At 40.4% G+C, this 23600-nt stretch overlaps 1 protein-coding gene across 1 annotated transcript in view; it reads left to right on the top strand.

The window, feature by feature from the left end:
* LOC149314495 (spondin-1) overlaps nt 1-23600 on the top strand; it is a 437456-nt gene that overhangs the window by 328367 nt on the left and 85489 nt on the right. The window contains exon 7 of the mRNA XM_089521249.1: nt 19251-19315. Coding sequence (XP_089377375.1) covers nt 19251-19315 — 65 coding nt within the window. The remainder of the gene's footprint in view (nt 1-19250; nt 19316-23600) is intronic.

Below are 23600 nucleotides of genomic sequence, written 5' to 3'. Positions count from 1 at the left end.
CTGGACTAATGAGAATCTTCACAGTTTGGGTCTTATTCTGCGCAATTTTGCTTGTGGCTGTTTTGCATAGGGAACAGAATTTTTCTGTGTAGAAAATAATATTTCAGTGCAGAAATATTTCCTGTGCAGCAAATTCTTCAGCAAATGCTGTTTTCTGTGCAGAAAATGTTTTTATTGGGAGTTTGTTCGGCATAAAATTTATACATGGTTGCTTTGCATCGGAAATGGCATATTCTGCACAGCAAGCAGCATTTCCTGCCCCTAAATTAATATTTCTGTGTGAAAATACTATTTCCTACTCAGAAAATGATGTTTCCTGCACAGAAAATGCTGTTTTGTGCACAAAACAACAATGTATCATTTTTTTTCACAGACGTAAGTCCCAAATTGCAAATTGCCTTCAAAAACTTTGTGGGTTTTGCAGACTTTCTCACAGACTTCAGAAAATTACTGAAATCAAAATGGCAGTGCCCTGTACAGACAGGCACCTCCATTGTTACGCAGGCACCGTGTGGCATTTGCGTAATAAGTGCTCCAGTAGCGCACTCTGCTGCCCTCCTTATGCCACCACCACGGCATAGAAAGAGCTAGCTTTTTGTGGGTTCTTTTTCTGACAGTGGAAAGCCTCTACAGGAAGCTGTATGCCCTGTATAGATTGGTCTGAAAGGCTGGCCTGGACTCCAAGTAGGGGTGCAACATCCTGACAACACATGCCTGACTCCACCTCCAGGGAACCCTGATGTTGCACACCACTCCAGATGGCTTGTGGCATCACGACGTGCCTCCGGCACTGCATCCAAAGGACGCAGTGCCAAGGGGGTGCCATATAGCCATATGACTATGCTGCCCTTTCCAGGATGCAAAAAGGAGCCACTTTTTTCAGCTCCTTTTTGCGCTCTCAGAAGGCCAGATTGGGGCCTTGGCATGAGGTTGCCACGGCACCAATCCGGCTGAAGAACGGGCGGCTGGAGTCTGCCCCTTCAGGGCTGTTTGTACAGCCCCACAGTGAAGAATTACATCCCTGTACTGAGCTTTACAGATTTACCCACTCTCAGTTCTAGAAGTACCAATTATATTAGATCACGGGAGGCAGTAGGAGCCCTGGTGGCACAGTGGTTAAATGCCAATACTGCAGCCACTCACTCACAAACCACATGACTGTGAGTTCAATCTCAGGCACAGGACCAGAGTCAGCTCAGCCTAGCATCCTTCCAAGGTCGCTAAAATGAATACCCAGCTTGTTGAGGGCAATTAGCTTACAGTTGTAAACCACTTAGAGACTGCTCGGTGCAGTATGAAGTAATATATAAATGAAGCTGCTCTTGCTCTTGGCTAGTGGTTTAGGAAAAAGAGCCCTATTCCAGATACCTGTAGAAGGGTAAAATAACACAAAATGGACAGAAAATGTATGATCCTGCTCTTGTGTACTAGTTAAATAAACTGGTGTGTGATTATCAGTGGAGTTACTTGATTCCATACACTCTGTATATGTGATTATCAGATCCTCCTCAAAAAGGAAGGAAGAATTCACTCATGTCAATAGAGTCCTTGAGCAATGAACACATGAGTCACATGTATCTCTTTACAGGCTGGGAATAATTAGTTAGAAATATTTAGACATATATTACCAATATTAATGTGTCGTTGTGAGCAGTTAATGGAAGCAATAACGTCAGTACAATTAGTCTTTGGTATCTACGGGTTTGGCATACATGGAGTAATCATGGATTGAAATGGAGGGGCATATAAGAAATTATTTGTGATTGACTGCAGCCAGGCCATGAAGTGCAGTCTTTCTGCTCTGGCTGTGGGGATTCTGCTCTTTCCTTCAAAAGGCTGAAGTGGCAGTTGGTATGTCCCCAACAGGAAGCAGGAAAAATGTACACTTGACACTCAGGGCTTGCTGCCACCACCTCCCCCTGACCGATGGAAGTCAGTTCCATCAGAAAGCCAGAGCCAGGATTTAAACCTCTTTCACACTCTCTTTTCCACCTTCCCACCATGAAGCCTCAGTTAGATTTTAAACTCTTTCCTCACTCCATTTGCCCCACTCCTGCTGTCCTTCCACCCCTCCATTGCTGTCCTACAAGGTGAGTCAGTGGGAAAGGGGTTGCCTGGGATGCCAAGGATTTAACTTGGAATCCTGTCCTGAACCTGCATGAAAAGTATATTCTACCAGTGGTCTTTCCAGACTGTGGCTGGCATCCTGTTATTAAATTACAAGATTGTTACATTCAACTGTCATAAATTACTCTCTGTAACTTATGTCCTACAGTGCTATTATCCCAAACCACCTTGAAGTGATGCAGCCACTTCAACACATCCATTTCCATGTTGTTGGTGATCAGAGAGAAATATTTTCCTATAATTGGCAAGGATGTAATCTTCAGGGCATCCTAAGGACCCCCAGAAGGTCCCTGAGTATGCATGTTGATGTGCATCCAGTTACAGGAAAAGAGCTGGATTCAACTCCATTGATTCATCTGCTCTTCAATAACATAGAAATGCAGTTTGACAGCCACATATAGCAACCCACCAGAGGTTTGATAAACCTCCTGTCTTTGGTGCATTTCTAAGAATGTAAAAATTGGAGGCTGATCTGTCAAATACTGGATGGGCATATTAATATGACTGGTAGGATGTGTTTGGCTTAACAAAACATAAGTTATGTCCAAGATGTGCACATCAGTTTTCCAAGACCAAAGCAATACTTGACATCTCTTTGCCTTTGGCTGCAGAATGTCTGACAAGGGTTGCTAACCTTCACAAACTGTTTACTTGACAGCTCTTTGTTGTTGTTGCTATATATTGTCATTAAAAGTATTGATTAAGTGATAGGATTATGGAAGCAAGCTAAAAAGTTGTGCATGCCCTTGCAAAATTTACTGCTAAGATATAACAACATATATGCGTAATCAGCAGACTTGTTTTCACATGGTCTAAGCCAGAAAATCACATTTCAACTGTTTCTGTAAGTAGCCAGTGCTATATCATTTAACAGCTGAAAAATAAAATGCATGTCATATCTTGTCTAAAACTTATTACAAATTTTTACAGCATTTCCTGTTCTCAGAATGAATTATGATAGTGAGCTCACGTCACTGCTGTGGGATAAATGCTCTCTTTAACAATGTAAATGACTATATTAATCTCTCTAATTTAGATTTCTCATAAAATAATTATATATATGCTGTGCTCAGCAGTTGTTGTTCCTTTCCCACACTACCCCCCTGTTAGGGGATGTGTAGGGTTTGATGAAAAAATAGAATTGAAAAGTCAAGTATGACTTGATTTAAACAGAAATCTGAAATAGTCAGTGGTCAATCTGGCTTTTGGGTTTCAGTGGCAAACCTGATTTACTAAATAACAATTTCATTTGCCAAGTGACAGTTTGATTCTTCAGCTTAGTAGCCAAACCCAGTAGCATTTTGCTTTTTTAAAATGTTATCAGCAGAGAAATTCCAGACTATTAATTATGTTGAATGGAGGAAAGTCTTTCTCAGGTCTAAAACACACTGCAGGAATAATTAAATTTGAGACCGCTTTAACTGCCCTGGCTCTTTGCTAGGGAATCATGGGAATTGGCACCAGAGCTCTCTGACAGAGAAGGCTAAATGTCTTACAAAACTACAGTTCCCCAAATTCCCTAGCATTAAGCCAGGGCAGTTAAAGTAGTCTCAAACTGGATTGTTTGTGCAGTGTGTTTTGGACCTCAGTCTCTGGCAGCCATATCCAAAACCATTTTCAGCTATCACAAGGTGTCATTTCCTCAGAATCTTGAAATGAGAAAGGAAGAAAGAAATCCAAATATTTGATTAACATTTGCAAACTTATTATTGTAAACACCAACTTTACCGACATAGATAAAGGGGGTAAAATGGAATAATTAATAATAATAATAATTTGTTTTATTTATATACCGCTATTCCAAAGATCATAGCGGTGAACAGCAAGTAAGCTAATTAGCAAGTAAGCTAATTTGCCCCCAACAGTCTAGGTACTCATTTTAGTGACCTCGGAAGGATGCAAGCCTGAGTCGAGCTTGAGCCCTTTTGCAGGTCTTGAACTCGCAACCTTGTGGTTTTGAGTGAATGGCTGCAGTACAGGCATTTAACCACTGCGCCACCAGGGCTCCTTATTTAATCATTTGGATCCTATGATTTGAGACTCTTGGTGTGCACTCATGAAAGGAAGAAAGAACTGTGCCATTTATCCTGCATTGGTTAGTTACATACCTGCCAACTGTGACAGGGGCAGGGTACAGACTGCCCAAATAGGGCGGCCTGCCAGTGCCTACTTTTCCGCCAGAGGGAAGCCTCAGTCGCCAAATGGCGAGGCTTCCCACAGGTGGAAAAAGAACACGCAAAAAGCAGATTCTTTCTATGCCACGGTGGCGGCGTAAGGATGCCACACGGCACTTGCGTAACAATGGCTGTGCCCGTCTGTACAGGGCGCTGCCATTTTGATGCCCTCGTCACATGCGAGGGGCGAGGGGCTTCTAGAAGTGCCACCCCTCACACATGATGAGGGCGACCTTTTTGGCCCATCTGGACTGGGCCCAGAACAGTCCTAATTAATCCTCTGTCAACTGTTTTTAAAAAGTCCCAGTTTCTCTCTCCTTCTCCTACTTTACCTTTTTATCCTGGCATATTTCAACCAAGGTAAGATGAGTTCAAAGTGCAAAAATAGTTTCCACTCAACAAAGAAGGTGGAGTGAAAAGAGGAACGGGCATTGCTCTTCCTAGTGGGCTCAGACAAAAGGAAACTCTACTCACTTGTGTGGCCTTTTTTATTCATAATTGTTGCCATCTTAACATCTGATGTTATTTTGCCACACACATGCCAGTTTTCATCTGTGTGATGTGAAATGTTGTTAATATTTGTCTGTTTAAGAGATGCCTACCCCAAACTTCAGCACCAAATTCTGCCTTTCTTTGGTAAAAGGATGAAAATCAGGATGCAGTACAGTTGTTTGCCTACCATGATTGTGTAGTTTGTGATGTGCATATACATTTTAAAAAGTTCTTATTGTGGCTAAAGGCACAGGTTCTTGATTGCTTTTGCTGTTCCCACATTTCATCACTTTCAGCAGACTTTGCTCCCCCACAAGGTTGTTTGTATTGTGTGGTGGCATGAAAAGCTTTGCTTTAGTATGTATATAATTGCACTTATCAGCCTGATGCTTTTAAATATGCAGTTTCCAAGCAATTCACTCTTAATGTAAATTCTACACTTAAGCTCTTGAGGATGCTAAGTCAGGAATCAGACAGGAGAAGGAAATTGCAGGGTGCCCAAGTTACCAACAATGTTTAAAAAGATACTGCTTATTGCACACACACACACACACAGAGAGAGAGAGAGAGAGAGAGAGAGAGAGAGAGAGTAGTCAGTAGAGATACACAGATTTAATTGGCCTTGATAACTGGGTATTATTTATGGCTTTCCCTCCACTGTCCCTATTTGAAGTCTTCTGTTATAAGATATAAGATTTGGGGGCATTGAGAGATCAGGCATTTACCTGGCTGAGACACTGGGAGAAGCACTGAGAAGCTCTCTTACTGAACTGTGCTAAATCAGGAGACTAGAAGAAGACCAGGATTTTGCAAATGGAAATAGTAGCTGTTAGAAAAAAAAAGGTCAAACAAACAAACAAAACACCTTATTACTGATGTTTTTGTGTTAAAAGTCAGTTACTACCAGATAGTTTGTTGGCTGAGATGTGGAAGGGCCTTTGTATTGTTTGTGATGTTTATAAATTCACATTCATATTAATAATTTCCAGTTCACAAGAAGCAGAGAGTTGCCCTTTCTAAGTCCACTGTTGCTGCTGTGTGCCTTCAAGTCTTTTCCAATTTATGATGACCCTGAGGTGAACCTATCTTGGGATTTTCTTGGCAAGTTTTGTTCAGAGCAAGTTTGCCCTTGCTTTCGTCTGAGTCTGACAGAGTCTGACTTGCCCAGGGTCACCCACTGGATTTCTATGACTGAGCAGGGATTTGAACCGTGACCACCCCACCCCCACGATGTAGTCCTACACACAAAGTCAAAATCACCCATGGCATAATATTCCAAGTTTCTATGTATGACTGTGAAGCTGGACAGTGAAGAAAGTTATGGTACTATGGGATTTCACCAAGTATTAAGCTTACTGAAATTAGTTTTGTTCAGTTCCAGTTGCTGTTGCTGTGTATCCAAGTCATTTCCAATTTATAGTGACTCTAAGGTGAACCTATCACAGTGTGTGTGTGTGTGTGTGTGTGTGTGTGTGTGTGTGTGTGTTTGCAAGATTTGTTCAGAGGAATTGGCCTCTGAGATTGAGAAAGTATGACTTGACCAAGGTCACATAGTGGGTTTCTATGGCAAAACCGTGGTCTCCAGCATCACTGTTCAATATTCAAACCGCTACACCATGCTCTGCAGTAGTTCAAACTAAAAAAAAAAAAAAAAAAACAATTAAAAAACCCCTAAACAGATGGTAACTGACACAATGGCAGACATCAACCTGCATAGCTGAGTTAAGATCTGAATCCTGGAGTCAGCCATGCAAATCCAGCAACAACACTTGTTGTTCATGGTGTTTAATGCATTGTGTATGATTTTAAAATATTTTAATTCCTTTTGCAAACCATTCTGATGAGTTTGAACTGAAGCAGATGGCCCGGAAAGAGAGACCTATGGCCACTCTGGCCCCAATTTGTCTGGGACTGTGGCAATCACATGGCCCGCTCCCAAAGCAGGCCACCACCACAGTCCTAAGCTGGCAGCCAGCAGGAGTGGATTACAACCACTTCTAAAAGAGTTGACTCTTGTCCCGTAAACATGGCCTCAGAGTGGCTTCTGGCTTCCTTGGGGGCATGTGTTATCTATGCCCCCAAAGTGGCTGGAAGCCACTTTACTTGGCCTATCAGTTTCAGACCTTTAATAATGAAGCAAGGCAGAAATAAAATTAGTGAAACAAAATTAATGAGATAACTCCCTGTTCTCAGAGTTACAAAGAAGAGTACTTACCATTTCAAAGTGTTCCCAGCCTGGCATGGAGAGGTGTCTTTGGGTGTATCCACACTGCAGAATTAAAGCAGTTTGGCTTTTTATTAGCCATGACTCTGCTGTACAAAATCCTGGGTTTTGTAGTTTGGTAAGGTATTCAGCCTGGTCTGTCGAAGCAGTCTGGTTCTACAGGAAAGTACAAATTCCAAGTTTTTGTAGGATTTTGGCCTTATGTACACAGTAGAAATAATGCAGTTTGACACCACTTTAACTGCTGTGACTCCATGCTTTTGAATTCTGGGAATTGTATTTTTGTTGTGGCTCCAGAGCTGTCTAACAGAGGCAGCTAAATCTCTCAAAAAACTACAGTTCCTCAGATTCCAGAGGTTTGAGCCATGGCATTTAAAGTGGTGTCAAACTGGACTATTTCTGCAATATGCGTTAGACCAGAATCATGGCCGTTAAAGAGGTGTCAAACTGCTTTAATTCTGCAGTGTTGGTACCCCTTCTCCAAGCCTCCACAGCTTCTAGAGGACTCAGGCAGGTAGCAGAGATGGTTATTGCTTCCTGTCTAGCAAGACACAAGATTTCCATCCTCATTCTGACTTCTCTTTGATGTATAGATAGCTTGTCAGAGAGCATGTGTCCACATAATAACAAAAAAGGGATTTATGGTTGCTAGTATCAGCCACAATGATAGAACACTTGTCTGTATGCTTTCTTTAATTTCCAGATTATTTGTGCTTTTCTCTCCTCACAATGAACATTTGGAGCACTAGTATTCCCTGAAGCTGAGGTAGTTGTGCAAGTGACAGTTGTGCAAGGTAACACCAGGAATGTATGCTGAAAACTGGACCTGAACCAATAAGCAGAACCTGCTTCCTCATTCTTAGAATATATTAAACCCCTCCTCAGACTTTCTAAGATGTAAATAAGATAAACACATAAGGAGGGTAATACATTAGCCTCACATGTTCCAAGGTGAAAGAGGATCTTCTCTTTATAAAGAGGATCTTCTCTTTCTAAAGTTAACTTCTATCTGTGGAGAACAACTGGAAATGACAATGCATTGGATGGACTAACTCACTTCAATTCCTCAAACATTTATCTTATTCAAATTTGAGAATGACAAAATAGATCTTAACTCTCACCAGCCATTACATTTACCAATTTCTAAGAACTGGTGGAACTAAAGAAGAAGAAGAAAGCCATCACAACCCCTCCCATTAATGAGTGACTGTTCTGTGGAGTCTAAGGCTTTCATGGCCGGCATCCATAGTTTTTTGTGGAGTATTTTGGGCTATGTGACCATGTTCTAGAAGAGTTTCTTCCTGATGTTTCTCCAGCATCTGTTTCTCTGAAGATGCCAGCCACAGATGCTGGCAAAACATCAGGAAGAAACTCTTCTAGAACATGGCCACATAGCCCTAAAAACCCCACACAAAAACTATGTTCTGATACTGTTACTTTCAGCAACTGAGGCTGCCACCACACTGCAGAATTAATGCAATTTGACATTGCTTTAACTGTCATGGCTCCATCTGATGGAATCCTGGAATTTGTAGTTTGTTGTGCTACCAGAGCTCTCTGATGGAGAAGGCTAAATATCTCACAAAACTACAAATCCCACAATTTCATAGCATTGAGCCATGGCAGTTAAAGCAATGTCAAACTGCATCAATTTTGCAGAATTCTGTAGAATGAAAACTCTTACCCAGTGCTGCTTAGTGAAGGAATAATTAAATAAGGGCATTCTTTAAAATTCTGTGGATAGATTACATTTTAGAATATAGAGAGAAAATGTGTGTTAAACTGGGTTTGATTGGATCCATTGATCTGATTATGAAAAGAGGCAATCAGATTCTTCATAGCAGTTTCTCTGAAGGCTGGACCAGAAATTGGGAAGTAAAGATGAATGAGAAAATAATATCCCTCCCTATCCTGGCAGCTCTTCATGAGCAGAACAGTGTTGTGATATATGGTCATTTGATCCTGATTGGATTTGGAAGTACTACAGCAACAAGGAAGTGCAATGCAATAAAGCTGGTTAGAGAGTGAGCTATCTTCATCAGAGCTTGGACCAGTTACTTTGGACAACAATTCTCAGCATCCCCATCACCAGTCAGCATGGCTTTTGACCATCTTAGCTGAGTGATTCTGGGACTTACAAAAATATTTTTCCCCAAAGCAAATGTATTGGAAACACTTATTTATCACCATTTTAAAAATGAATCAATTCATAAGCATTTAGGAGGGGGAAAAACTGAAGGAGTTCTGTTGGAAACTATTTCCTTTTTGCAAAGGGATGTCACCTTTGTGAGGCCTAGAATACTAACAAGCACACAAGGAATCATATGGTAATAGCTGAATATTGCATGGAGATGTTTTCCTCCTCCTCTTCAGCCCATTCCATATGGAAATAGATTTAACAGTTCAGATTGTTCTTACATAATTCTTTATTTTTTGTCAATGATTGTTCCATGGAGTTTTCTCTCGCTGAAATTTTTAAGCATGGTTTTTATGGTTCAGAGAATTGAAAAGAGTTGCAATTACCTGTGCACAGCAGCTGATGCCTATTTAGAATATTTATGCTGTAAACTCTGGCTCAAAAATAACACTGTTAAGCTGATTTGTCACAAAAACTTTGAAAGCTTGGAGAATGGCCACCTGCTCACAAAATGCAGAGCTGTAAAGTGGTTGTAATTAAAGTTGTTGGCTTTAAATGGAATAAAAAATTGTTCTTTGCTACATCCACTCAATTCTAGCTGGGTTTCATAATGACATTAATATAGAACTATAGCTGTACACTTGCATAGAGTATATGCATGCTTATTCCAAAGTCTGCTCCATTGAGCCAAGTGGTATGTTTGAGTAAATAGGATCAAGCTTTAAGAAGCAGAGTTGGGAAGAAGTTATTTATTTAGCCTAAAGCTCCCAGAATCCCCAGCTGGCACAGTCAGCCCATTGGAAGTGAATAAAAATTTGGCCAACATGCATTTTTGTGGGGAGAAATATGGGGACAAACAGATGTGGAAACAAGATGGCACACATACAAAACTGACACAGATTAGAAATATGCTGGTCCATACATCCTTAATGAACAAAGCCAATAGTGTGTCTAAATATTGTTGAATATACAGTGATCCTTCCACATTTGCTGGGGTTAGGGGTACACCCCTGTGAAGGTGGAAAAACCACAAATAAGAAAACACTATTATTTTCACCTAAGAAAGCACCTCTCTAGGAATCTGCAAGTCCCCCAGTAGAACTCTGTGGTCAACATCTGCCACAAGTTGATCATAGAATCATGCTGAAGGACCTGCTAATGCCTAGAGAAGTGTTTTCTCTAGGAACTTCTAGGTTCTGTAGCACAACTCTATGGTCAACTTCTGGCAGAATTGCACTGAAGGACCTAGAGATTCCTAGAGAGAACATATTAATCAAAACCACAAATAATCAAATCCACAAAAGTCAAATCCACAAATGTGGAGGGACAACTGTATGCACATACTGTATATACTCATATATAAGTCTAGAAATTTTAGTCAAAAAATGAGCCGAAAACCTGTGTTGACTTATCCATGGATCAATGTAAGTACTGTACTTTAACACTTATTTTAAAAAAGAACCATCCCCTGGTGAAAGGCAAGAGCATAATCTGTCCTGGAATTACTGGCCCCCACTATTCTCTCATCCACCCAGCCTTTAATATGAACACAAACAATGTCTGCTGCGATTTTGGATGTTCTTTGACATTGTTTTCCTTTGCTTCATCCTTTACATCCTTAGTTACATGCCTCTAGGTTTTACTCTCGATGGGTCATATCGAAATCCCTAATTTTGGCCTCCAAACCTGCCATTGACATGAGGTAAACTTATAGTCGGGTATATATAAAGTACCTTGTTGTGTGTCCTTCATATACCTTGTTGTTGTTTAAGAATGGTGATCCTAAGGTGAACTTATCACAGGGTTTTCTTGGCAAGATTTGTTCAGATGGGGGTTGCCTCTGAGGTTGAGAGAGTCTGACTTGCCCAAGATCACTTATTGGGTTTCCATGGCCAAGTGGGGATTCAAATCCTGACCTCACTGAGTCCTAGTCCAGCTCTCAAACCAATACCAGTACCAATATTCATATACGTACTCCATCAGAAACTTCTCTTGACCTCTCACAAATTGGACACAGGCTTTAAAATTCAATATAAAAATATAACAATGATGAAAAGTGAAAAAAGATAAAATAAAATATAGTTCTTAAACAGAAAAGTCCAGACTACACATTATTCCAAAAAAGAAGTTGGCTAGTGCTGAAAAGCCCATAAAAACAGTGCTAGGCAGCCATCATCCAGCCTCAGAGGGAGTGAAAGGCAGGCCCAGCTCCATCAGGCCTAGCCTGAAGTAAGAAGGGCCCTCCCTCCAGTCCATCTTCTATGGTCCCGGCCTCAGAGGGAGTGAAGAACCACTGGACTTATTCCCTTTCTCCACTATCATTCCCTTCTCCTTTTGTGTCATGCCTTTTTGGATTGTAAGCCTGTGGGCAAGGAAATGTCTAACTATCTGTAAGCCATTCTGAAGCCATTACAGCTGAAGAGAAGTGTATAAATACAGTAAGTAAGTAAGTAAGCAAATAAATAAATAAATAAATAAATTTTATTCATTTATATTCTGCTTTTTCTCAAAGGAATCAAAGCGGATTACAGCAATAAAATAACATACAATTTAAGAAATACAGTTAAAAGCCCCAGAGGCCCCAGCCCTCCCCCCAATTATAAAAAACATTAGTCAACCCATAAAAAGAAATTAAACAACAAGAAAATTTAAAACATTCCAACACAGTACAGTTAAAAAAATATTATCCTGGGAGGCTATTTTATAATGTGTATTTCAGACGTACTAATTGGTAACTCTTCTTCAATAAATTCCCCTAACACATACGCTTCTTTTTTTTTAGTGCAGCCAGTTGTTTCAAAGAATATCATATAAATTCCCTAAAAAATCATTAACTTGCTTTTACATCCCTCTTCCTTCTCCCCCCCGCCACCGCTGCTTGTCATTCCTGAATCCGATCAGCTCTTGTCAAATACACATTATCACTCTGTTTACAAAGTCTCCACACCTATCATAAAAGTCAGAAATGGACTTCAGGGGCTTTGAGGCCTCTGATGAGATGAAAAAAGTAGTTTATGTAGTGTCTGATGAGAGAGGGGAATGGATTTCTTATTTATAGGGGGATAGAAATGGCAGGCGCTTGTATGTTCAGAATGATTTAGTTGCTGAGGGAATAATTCAGTCTCTAACTGTATATGTTGGTATATAAATATTGATTTCTGTCCAAGCATATCTATAATCTTCATTTATGATGAAGGGTGGTTTTCTCAAGTGCCACTGTTTTCCAAATGTCAGGTTATAAGAGCATCTCCATTCTGCACAAGAAAATCATTGTCATATAAATGTAGTTGTATGAAGAATAATATAGGCAAAACCCTGCCTATGTTGAATCTCCACTAGAAATAGATTTACGGCTGTTCACTTTATGGGCAGCTCAGGGTTGGGTCTTTGTCCTAGGCATATGACAAAGACTACAGGCCACAACCCATATGAGGTGAAACAGGACCAGCAGAAGTCTCTTGTGCCAGTTCTTTGTTTTATTATTTAACACTGCAGATGTGGGACTAACCAGCTCAATGCTCTTAGCATGTAAATTTCCCTCTCCACACTGAGCTACCCAGAGAACAGATATGCCTCCCTGCCCTAAAATTTAACTGCCTGCCTATGTGCCACTCTAACCTCTCTGGGGAAGGTATTGCATAACTGGACACCACCCGCCAAAATAATCTATTCCCTAGCAACCACCTCCTCACATCATTTGACAGTGGCATCTGATGATACCTTCATTGGTCAGGGAATACCTGGTGTAGTTTTCACTGGCAATTCTGTAGTTTGGATCCATTTCTTCCTGATTTTAGTGAGGTTATGCTAAACATTCCTATGTTGGAACTCAGCCTAATGTAATACACCAGGTTTGTGATACCTCTGATATAGGAATATTTGTATCTAAGGCAGGGGATTCATAAGGACAATAAGAAAAACCCAGTCATTATAGGACTATTATACAAATACCAGCTGTCTACTTTATAAAAGCACAGCTGAGTACACAATTCTTTTCCTCATGAGTGACTGAGTGGACTGGCTGATGCTCTCTATTTTGCCATTTGTTCAGGTGAACAGAATCTAATAATGATTCTCATTAGAGCTGCTCAAAACACAGCATAAATGCAGTTATATTCCTAATCCATCGTTATGGATGTTCCTTATTATAAAGTTAGGTAACAAAATAATACAGTTTCAGGAAAGAAAGAAAAAAGGATTTTCATAGATCATGCTATTTTTTTAAGGATATATTTTTAATTAAAATGCTGCAGTTCTATGGCTGCAGTGCTATGGCCGTGGGCAATTCCCCTGGGGGGAAAGAAAGGATTCCAGACACAGAGGGACTATGGAATGGAATTAGTGATGTTATGGGGTGAACCAAGGGGAGCTTTGGATTTGCAGGATACAAGGTTTTCCTGCTCTCCAGCTGTGTCCTAAAGCAAACCTAGAGCTGGCATGACTGCCATCCCAGTGTCTGCACTTAAAGGAATATAAGTCAGCGTCTCATTCTCAGAACAGGAAGGAATGGCTCCTTTTCCTCCATTTCTGTCTTGCCAGCATGAGGTCAGTGTACTTTAGGTACACTGGAGGCTCTGAGAATGATGAACTTCAAATCAGTAGGTGGAACTGCACTCTCAGTGCAGTCTTTCTTTGTCTTGGAGCCAAAATGTTGGACTGCAAAGCCCATGATTGCCAGCTCTTGCCTTCCTCTCTGGGGATGGTAGGATTTGTAAACAAACAATATCTGGGAATCCAGAACTGGAGAAAATTGTTTTAGTGGAAAGTTCCTAATTGTGGGCTGTCCATGCATTTCACTACAGGTTGAGTCTCTCCCTTATCTGAAATGCTTGGGGCCAGAAGTGTTTTGGATCTTTGAGGGGTTTTTTAGATTGTGGAATATTTGCAAGTATATAATGGGGTATCTCGGTGATGGGAACCAAGTCTAAACCTGAAATTCATTTATGTTTTGTATAAATCTTATACAGTTGGCCCTCCTTATACACAGATTTTTTATACACAGATTCAAGCATCCATGATTTAAAAATGTTCAAAAAAAGTATAAATTTCAAATATCAAACCTTGATTTTCCATTTTTTATAAGGGGCACCATTTTGCTATGTCATTATATTTAATGGAACTTGAGCATACACAAATTTTGTTAAACATGGGGGATCTTGGAACCAAACCCCAGCGTATAACAAGCATCCACTGACAGTAATTTTACACATAATATTTTTAAATAATTTTGTGCATGATACAAAGTTTGTGTAGACTGAACTATCAGAAATCAAATGTGTCACTATCTCAGCCATCCACAGCAATAATTTCGTATTTTGGAGGATTTCAGAATTCAGAATTCCAGAATCAACCAGTATTACTCCCAAACACTAATTGGCATTGTCGTCATCATCATCATCATCATCCTCATCATCACCACCACCACCATCATTCTCTTCCTGTGTGGTTGGTTTTACTTTCTGATTAGCTGTTCTTGGCCAAACTCCATAGTTTGTTGGAAATCCATGAATTATGTTCCCTGCATTAATTTTAACACATCAGGGCAGCTATGAAACAGAGACAAATTGAATAATGGTACCATGAGAGGCAGGGTTACCCCTTTCCTGTTCCTTTGTTTTTCCAGTTCAAATCACCAAATGGTGCTGCTTGAACCATTGCAGAAGCAAATAGCACTGGGGCACAGGAAAGTGGTAATGCTCTCTTCAGGAGTGAGATGGGTCTTCTCTGAACTGAGTTTTCCCATGGCTGTTTAATGTTAAAAACAAACTGCTTAAATCCATTGTTGTGCCAATGCCCAGCTGCTAGCACTATGGTTCACCTTCTCTGCCTTTATAGGACCCCATCTCACTGAAAAACTGATGCTACTGGACTCGAAATCCCAGTATCTCTGACCATAAAGAAATACTGGGAGTTGCAGTCCTACAACAGGGGGAGGAGATTTCACAATTCCTACCCTTGTTGTAAAATAAAAAATAGCAAAATTAACAACAAAAATAGTTCTCCAATCATGATAAAAAAAAGAAAAGAAAAGGATACTGTTCAACAAGTTTAGTTTCATATTTTGAACTCACTTAAATTATATCCCCAATGTGACTATAGGACTGAATTGGAGTTTGCTTCTGCAGCCAGGATGGTAAACACATTGATCTCAGAAAAATCATCCTTTTGTGCTGAAAGAGCTATGTCTTTATAAATAATGAAACAATGTTGTGCAGTCATATAAAGCATGCCCAACTGTCCTCAGCTAAAACAAAAATTCTCATTTTCCTCCTACACTTCAAAAGGTTACTGTGGTGAACCCTTGTTTGCCCATGCCACCCTAGGGCCAATTCACACTCAGAAATAACCTGGCGTGGTAAATGAGTTATTTCCAGGATTTGCCACAATTGAATCTTTCCGTGGCATTGATTTGCCATGATCGTGGCATTTTATTCCTGATTCCATTCACATTGGCAATGGGATAAAATGTGATGGGGAGATTTGATCCTGGCAGGAAGGGGGGAGAGGAAAAAAAGCAGAGGCGGCGGGGAAGAGGAAGAGGAGGAAGAGGGGAGGCAGTGGGGGGAAAGGAAGAGGAGGAAGAGGAAGAAGAGAGAAGGCATTGAGGAAGAGGTGGAAGAGTGGGGTGGTGGGTAGAGAGGAAAAGGAGGAAAAGGAAGAAGAGCGGAGCTGGTGGGGGGGAGAAAAGGAGGAAGAGTGGAGGCAGCAGGGGGAGAGGAAGAGGAGGAAGAGGAAGATAAGTGGTGAGGAAGAGGAGGAAGAGCGGGGCAGTGGGGGGAGAGGAAGGGGAAGAAAAGGAACAAGAAGCAACCAAAAAACAAAAACAAAAAACGGTTCTTTTGAAAAGAACCACAAGAAATCCCATTTCATAAAAACCCAGGTTAAGGGGGATCTGCACCGTGTCCCCCCCCCCAATACAGGTCAGAAAACTCTGGTGCGAGGGTGAACGACCCTCTAATTCGGGGCAGAAAACCTCAGTGCAAGTGTGAATGACCTCTAATTCGGGTCAGGTAAACCTGCTCAAGTGTGGCATCCTATTACCATTCCAAACCATCCAGAAAAGAATTACTAGGGAGTTAACTGAAAAGGTGACTGGAAGTTAAGAGACTCTGAAGGTTGAGCATGACTTGCCGAGGGCAGACCATTCTTCTCCATTTCAGACTTTAATCTGAGCCAGGGAAGAATTTGGAGCATTTAAAGTTTGAGTTAAATTGTGTTGTTTTTTTTTAAGGCTCTCTCTTTTCCAAGCTAAGATTAGAGTACCAAAATGCATTTCTACTATTTGAATGTTGGGACTTTGTTTCACATGTGGATTTACTCCTTGTGTAGAGCAATTATTTTTTAACATGTTACTTCCAAGTTGTATAAGCTGATATCATTCACATGGCATTTGAAACACAGAACACCAAATTCTCACCAGACTAGGATAAAATGTCATGTTATTATTACAGATTTTGAAAGACTGACTTTTTCATTCTGATTTGCCTCAGTTGGAAACTTTTTTAGCCCCTTGTCTGTTTTTATGAAAATAGCACATTAGCTCTTCATTTTTTTTTAAAAAAAGTATTATTTCAAAATGTCATTTTAGGATGAGAATACCAGGAGAAGCTAAATAAGCATGACTGGCCATGAATGTCATTTGTTTCCACCCACCACCCACTTCTTAATGAAGAGAGAGAGAGAGAAAAATAATGACAATAGCAAAAAAGCAGTCTGTGAAAATTGATTTCCCTAAACTGGGGCATATGTGGATTAGAGCTAGCCTGAGGTATTGGAGTCATTTCTATCAAGCAGGGAATGGCAAGATTATCACTAACCTGAAAGGACAGCTCAGTCGGAGCTGAGCTGCCAATTATGTGTAATGTATGGTGTGGGTGTTTTGAGTTTAATTTGGGAAAAGGGGTGTGCGTGTGTCTGTGTGTCTGTGTTTTAAGGCCACGGAAATCATGGGAATCAGTTGTGAATTTCATATTCCCTTAAACAATTTACTGGGAAAGAATCCAGGGGAAGTAAGAAACTCCTAGAAACATGTGATAGATGTTCACCAGAGTCTTGTTAAAAACAGTCTCCTGGTTTTGTTTGAGGTTTATTACACTACATATAATTTCAGACTTGCTGATACAGGAATCCTTCTAAGTTTTTTTTTAAAAGCAACTCTACATTTATTCACTCTTCAGCCTCAAATAGGTGTGCTATATTCTCATGTCTTTTATGGGAATGAGTCAGCTGGAGAGAAAAGGGCATGAAATCATGCTTTAAGAGAAACAGCCACTTGTTCATTATGGGTTATACCTTCATAAGAATAGTTCCTTGCAAAACAAGATCCTTCACATTATTTCCAATTGATATGGCAAAAATAATATTGGCCTGAGTCTGGTTGCTATCACAACTCCCTGAAGCAAAGCTCTCTGCATACCCCTCCTCCCATGTATGTGCAAGAAAAGGAAAAGTTACCTTTTTGGACTACAGCTCCAAGAATCTCCCAGATAGTATGGCATAAAATAAGGTTGCCTTGTAGAAAATACTGTTTCTGTTCAGGAAACTTTTTTTCCCTTTTTCTACCTGCCTGCCTTTTTTTCATACAATAAATCTTGAACTGTGAATAGTCTTCAAAAACTGCACAATTTTCAACAATTTTCTCACAACATAAGGAAAAAATGTAAAATTACTTGTTCTTGCCTGTAAAAATGAGATTTACAAAGATTTAACACCCCCCCACACACACACACACATGCACAAACACTACTGTTTATAGGCAAATGCACTCATTCAGACTTCAGCTCATCAGATTTACAGCGCTCATACTTGCTTGGAGAACAGGATGTGGAAAGCCTGTTCTAGGGCTGCATCTGTACTGAAAAAATAATCCAGTTTGACACCACTTTAATTGCCATGGCTCAAAGCTATGGATTCCTGGGATTTTTAGCTTGTTCTGGGACCAGAGCTCTATCACAGACGAGGCTAAATTACTTACAAAACTAAATTTCCCAGAATGACATAGCATTGAGTCATAGAAGTTAAAGTGGAGTCAGACTGCATTATTTCTGCAGTGCAGATGCAGCCTAGGAGGCCCCTGTGTCTTCTGACTTTCTGTCTCAACACTCAGGTACTGTTGCTAACATGCCAGCCACAGATGCTGGCAAAACATCAGGAAGAAACTCTGCTAGAACATGTCCACAGAGCCTGAAAAACCCACAAAAATTACTGTGGCTAGTGCATGCATGGCAAGAAAGACCATCTCATAACTTGCACAGTGACCCAGGAGTGGATGGTTTTGGTGCTTCTTCTGGATGTATGATCTACACAGGGTGCTAGGCTGAAAGAAAAGGTGTGTTTTTAAATCTTTCTTCTTCCTCCCCAGCTTCTACAGGTTGTTTGGAACAAATTTCCTTCAGTTAGTTGCAAAGTACATTTCTTTTTCCTATTCCAGTTTGATGTTATTTGTACTAGATAAAAATCAACAGAACATGGCTTTACTTTGAGGTGACATTACTAAGCCCTATAAATACAATCAACACAATTAAAATTGTAAATATTTTTAAAAGACAGCTTTAAGTTAATGGGGAACATTCCTCTGCCAGGTTTCAGACAAAATGTGTTTCCTGCCCTTGTGTGCCAAAATAAATTGTCTGACTGTATTTACCTAGGTGGGCAAAGGGAGGGCTGGTATTTGCTGCATTATCCTAGGCAGTAAAATGACTTAGTCCATTCCTGGTAATTGCATGTCAGTGGTACTTTTGGTGAGCAGAGGAGAATCCAACAGGAAGTCCAGAACTTGCTCATGGTGAAACTGTCCTCGGAAAAGGCACATGGAAAAATCTCTTCCATCATAATGTACCCCAACATACATAGATTTGCCCACTAGAGGATGTGTTCAGATAATAATAAACATGATGTCAGAACCATCCCTCTGTGTCACCCAAAGGAAGAAATACATTCCCTGAATAGAAATTGGAATGAGCTATATCTGCCTCCATGGAAATTATGAGGAGCAATTTGAATTCAAGTGCCTTTTCCGCCAGTTACAAGTGTTATTCACCATAATGCTGTCCAAACATCATTTTATTTATTGATGTTTATTGCTTCTCTTTTGCAGAGTGATGAGGTTTTGACTGTCATCAAAGCAAAAGCACAATGGCCTGCCTGGCAACCACTAAACGTGTAAGTAGGCAGGGAATTAAGCCTCCCGTAAGACTTTCTTCCTCACTGTCCTCTAACAGAATACTCTAAATGTCTTGCCTTCTACCAAACTTTTATTTGTTTCAAAGAGCAACGGGGGTAAAATGCTGTTGATAAATGAGTTCCTTTTCAGTTTGTTTGTTGTCTCCTTCTTTTTTATATCTCTAACAATATTTCAGTAGGGAGAGATCAAGTGGGATACCAGATGAGGGGTTTTCTTTATATACCAGGCATTATAGATATAAATTGATATCTGTTGTGCTTACCCTGCTCTGATTGTGAAGATAAATCCACAGTGCTATAAATTAAAAGGCCAATGGCATACATGCTTACTCAGAAATAAATATTGTTGCATTCAGTGGAGCTTATTCCCAAGTATTGCGCAGACCTTCACTTTTCTGACAAAGGTAGCACAGGGAAATTCAGTGGAAGGGGCAGGAGTCTGTAACGGGAAATACTCATTACAAAACTACAGTTTCCAGTTTGTGAGAGGAGAACCATGTCCATGACTTTGTGATATGACAGTTCCCATTAAAAGCAGGGATAGCAAAAGTTTGGCCTTCTTTGAACTAAACAAAAACAAAAAACTCACAGTCCATTGCTATTGTTCTTGCTGGAAAGGAAGTGAGCAGATTTGTATGCCTGAAAAAATTTGGAAAGCCAAAAGTTTTCACCTGCTATTTAAAGAAAAAAAAAGTTATATAATCTGTTTAGTCATATGTTGTTATTCTTTTTATTGGTCATATGTGGTCATTATTTTTGTTTTCTTCATGTTCAACTGTAAATCTGTCTTTGCATTTTTCCCCTTGACTTTCTTCAGAAATCATTCCAAATGGGGGTTGGACTGAATGGCCCTTGTGATCTCTTCCAACTCTATGATTCTATGATTCTAAATTGTTGCTATTTGATGCTAGTAGTATGGTGTCACCTTCATATTTTAGATTATTGCTGTTCCACCCTCCTTCCTCCAAATTAAATCCTGCTTAATTTTTAAAAAAATATTCTTTATTTACAGACAATTCACACAAAAAGTAGCATGTATGCATAGAAAGAAACATACATATAAAACATCAAAAGTGAAAAGCAGTCATATTCAAAAGGGAACATGTGGTTTCTTCATATTCTGCCCTGATAGTAGCCTCTTGTCCTAAGTACAGGTTACACATCAGGAAAAGCAAGTGTTGTGGCACACCCATTTCTTTAAGAGTGATCCATAGTTTTTAATGATCTACAGAATCCAAGGCTTTGCTATAATCTATAAAGCACAGAGAGATTTTCTTGTGAAATTCTTTAGTGTACTCAATTATCCAACATATGTTTGTAATATGATCCCTAGTGCTTCTTACTTTCCTGAACTCAGCATGGAATCTGTCTTCTCTCCCTCTATAGGGTAAAAGTCTTTGTTGTAGAAATTTGAGCATCACTTTGCTGGCATGGGAAATTAATGCATTGGTCCTCATTCTATCATGTCCCCTTTCTTGGGGAAGCATTTCTAACCTGTAGGCCATTGTTTGTTTTCCATATCTGTTGTCAAATTTTAGATAGAACTAGAGTAGATTTTGTCTCTGTAGCAATGCCATCTGTTCCTTGTGATTATTTTTTTTTATCTCAAATACTCTGAGTGCAGCTTTCACTTTACTTTTTAAAACTGTAGGTTCATCTTCAGATGGTTTTTCCTTTAATGACTGTCATCCTTTTATCTCTTTAGTATACCTCCTCAGTGTACCTGTTTCATCATCTTTTCATTTCTATTTGATCATGTAATGTGTTCCCCTGTTGGTCACATATCATTATAAAATTTAAATTTCCTTTCAGTTTCTTAGATCTTGTGGAAGATGTCTCTTCACTTCTCTCTTATCTGTCCTTAACTTCCTGAAAAATTTCGTTGAGGTGTCTCTTTCTTTTGGGACACGTTGGGGGGATACAGACCGCCCCTTTGGGGCGACCTGCACCCGCCCCTTTCCCTGACTGATCGAGGCATGAGCTGCCACAGCGGCAGCCCCGGAGGCCTCGACCCACTGCTTTTCCTGGCCTTGGGGAAGTGGCAAAAGGCCGCTTCCCCATGGCCTGGAAAGGGATGTCCTTGGGGCTTCATGCCCAAGGACAGCCCAACAGCAGAGGGGAGAGAGAGAAAGGGGCCACTCAGCCTTTCTCTCTGTATTGCTGGCGTGGCTGTTTAAAGGCCGCACCAGCGATACCCGCAGCGGAAGGAGCTCCAAAATGGAGCTCCTTCTGGTGCTGCTGAAAGGGCACCACAAGTGCCCTTCAGTGGTGCCAAGATATAACGGCCGTGCCATGCCATTTGGACGTGACACGGTCGTTACATCAAAATGGCGGCACCCCTGTGTACCATTTTGACAACCCCATCATGTGCTAGGGGTGGGGCCGGTATGGATGCTGCATCCTCAACCCCTAGCACATGACAGGGGCGGCGCAAAGGCCCCTTTAAATTGGGCCATATAGTATCTTTTTGCATTCCTTCCCGACAATGTCCCTGGTTTCAATCAAGAGTTTGAGTCCTGGCTCCTGGACAAATAGGCTTAATATAGTCAGCCCACTGTAACCATGGATTTTTTTTTATCCATGTATTAAAGCATCCATGGTTTGAAAATATTTCTAAAAATGTATAAATGCCAAAAAGCAAACTTTCATTTTGCCATTTTATACAAGGGATACCATTTTACTATGCCATTTTCTCTAATGGGACTTGAGCATCCATGGATTTTGGTATCCACAGGGTTTCTTGGAACCAAACCCTAGTGGATACCAAGGGCCCACTGTATTATGGGACATCCCCCCACACATTATCTTTAAATTTTACAGTGATGTTCTAGAGGTTCTATTCTGGCACATGGCTGCTTTAGTGTTCTTCTTTAGTTTTACTCTCATTTTTTAAATTATCACTTCATGCAACAATATGCTCTTTGCCTTGTTTTTCAGAGAGAATAGATCTCCATCCTTTTCCTCCCCGTTCTGTAATCTATTTCATTTCTATATTAGCCATCAGGTGATGTCCATTTATACAGTAGCTTCTTGAGTTGCTTGAAGAATGTGTTTGTGATGAACAAACTGTTGGCCTCACAAAATTCATTCAGTCACTCTCCTTCTCCTTTTCTTAATCCTGGATCAAAATGTCCTACAATCTTTGATTGTGTTCTGTTCCTGCCTTTGCATTCCAGTTGCCTATGATTAACGGTTCCTGTTTAGGGTGTAATCATCTTTTCCTGGACTCCAGCATAAATCTTTCAATTTCTTCTTCTTCTGCCTCTGTAATTGGAGCATAATCTATTATTATGATTATATTGATAGGTTTGACTGAAGACTCATTGATATTATTTGGTCAGATTGTCCATTATATCCCCTGACTGCTTTTGCTACATCTCTCCTTCCTATTAATGCCACCCCATTTCTTCTTAGATTTTCATTTCCAGGGCAAACCACAGTGTGATTATCTGACTGTAGATGTCCCAATCCTCTGCATGTTAGTTTGTTCACTCTAAGTATTGCAGTGTTTATACATTCCATTTCTTGTATTACTATGTCTAGCTTCCTCTGATTCCTATTTCTCACATTCCATGTTTCTATAATATATGATGTGCAGCTTCAGAGTTTCCTTTCACCTCTGAGCACATGTACAGCTGAACATCCTTTCTGCTTGAGTCCAATTTCATCATTAGCCACAGCGCTACTTGTAGTTGTCCTCTGCTGTACTCCAGCAGCTCATTGAGTGTCATCTAACCAGGGTTTCTCATCTTCTGGCACTATCTCTTGCTTAATTTTGGATTATCTCATCATAGGGCTTTTGTGGTAAAAGGCATTCAAAAGGGGTTTACCATGCTTCCTTCTCCACAGTACTAACAAGTGTTAGCTATGATGCCGCTGTCTTTGTCTTTGTCATTGAGAGACCATCCACCAGTGTCACCCTCCACTATTGTTGCTGCCCAGTAGCTATTTGGCACATTTATTCTGGCTCTTTAGTGAAAGCTTATCTGACATGAAGATCCTACCACCAGCACTGCTGCCATCAGCACAGTCTCTTGATGCACAACCCCACCACTGTGGAATGATAGTGCCGTTGAAGAGGGAGATCTCATGCAGAGTGGAAACTCCTTTGTTCTGATCATTTTCTTTCCACATTGTTACTAAAAAAGTGAGAGGGCTTGAAAACCCCCACCAGCAATGCCAGCGTCTCTTTAAAATGTTGGGGAATATTAACTCTAATGGAGGCATGCAAGAGGTGGGTAACTTGTGATGTGATTTCTGAAGC

This window comes from Sceloporus occidentalis, unplaced genomic scaffold, assembly GCF_023333645.1.
Source record: "Sceloporus occidentalis isolate IW3139 unplaced genomic scaffold, rSceOcc1.0.p SCAF_4, whole genome shotgun sequence".
In the NCBI taxonomy this organism is placed as follows: Eukaryota; Metazoa; Chordata; class Lepidosauria; order Squamata; family Phrynosomatidae; genus Sceloporus; species Sceloporus occidentalis.
Note: the sequence above shows the minus strand (reverse complement) of the source record. Positions and strands in the feature narration are given on the sequence as shown.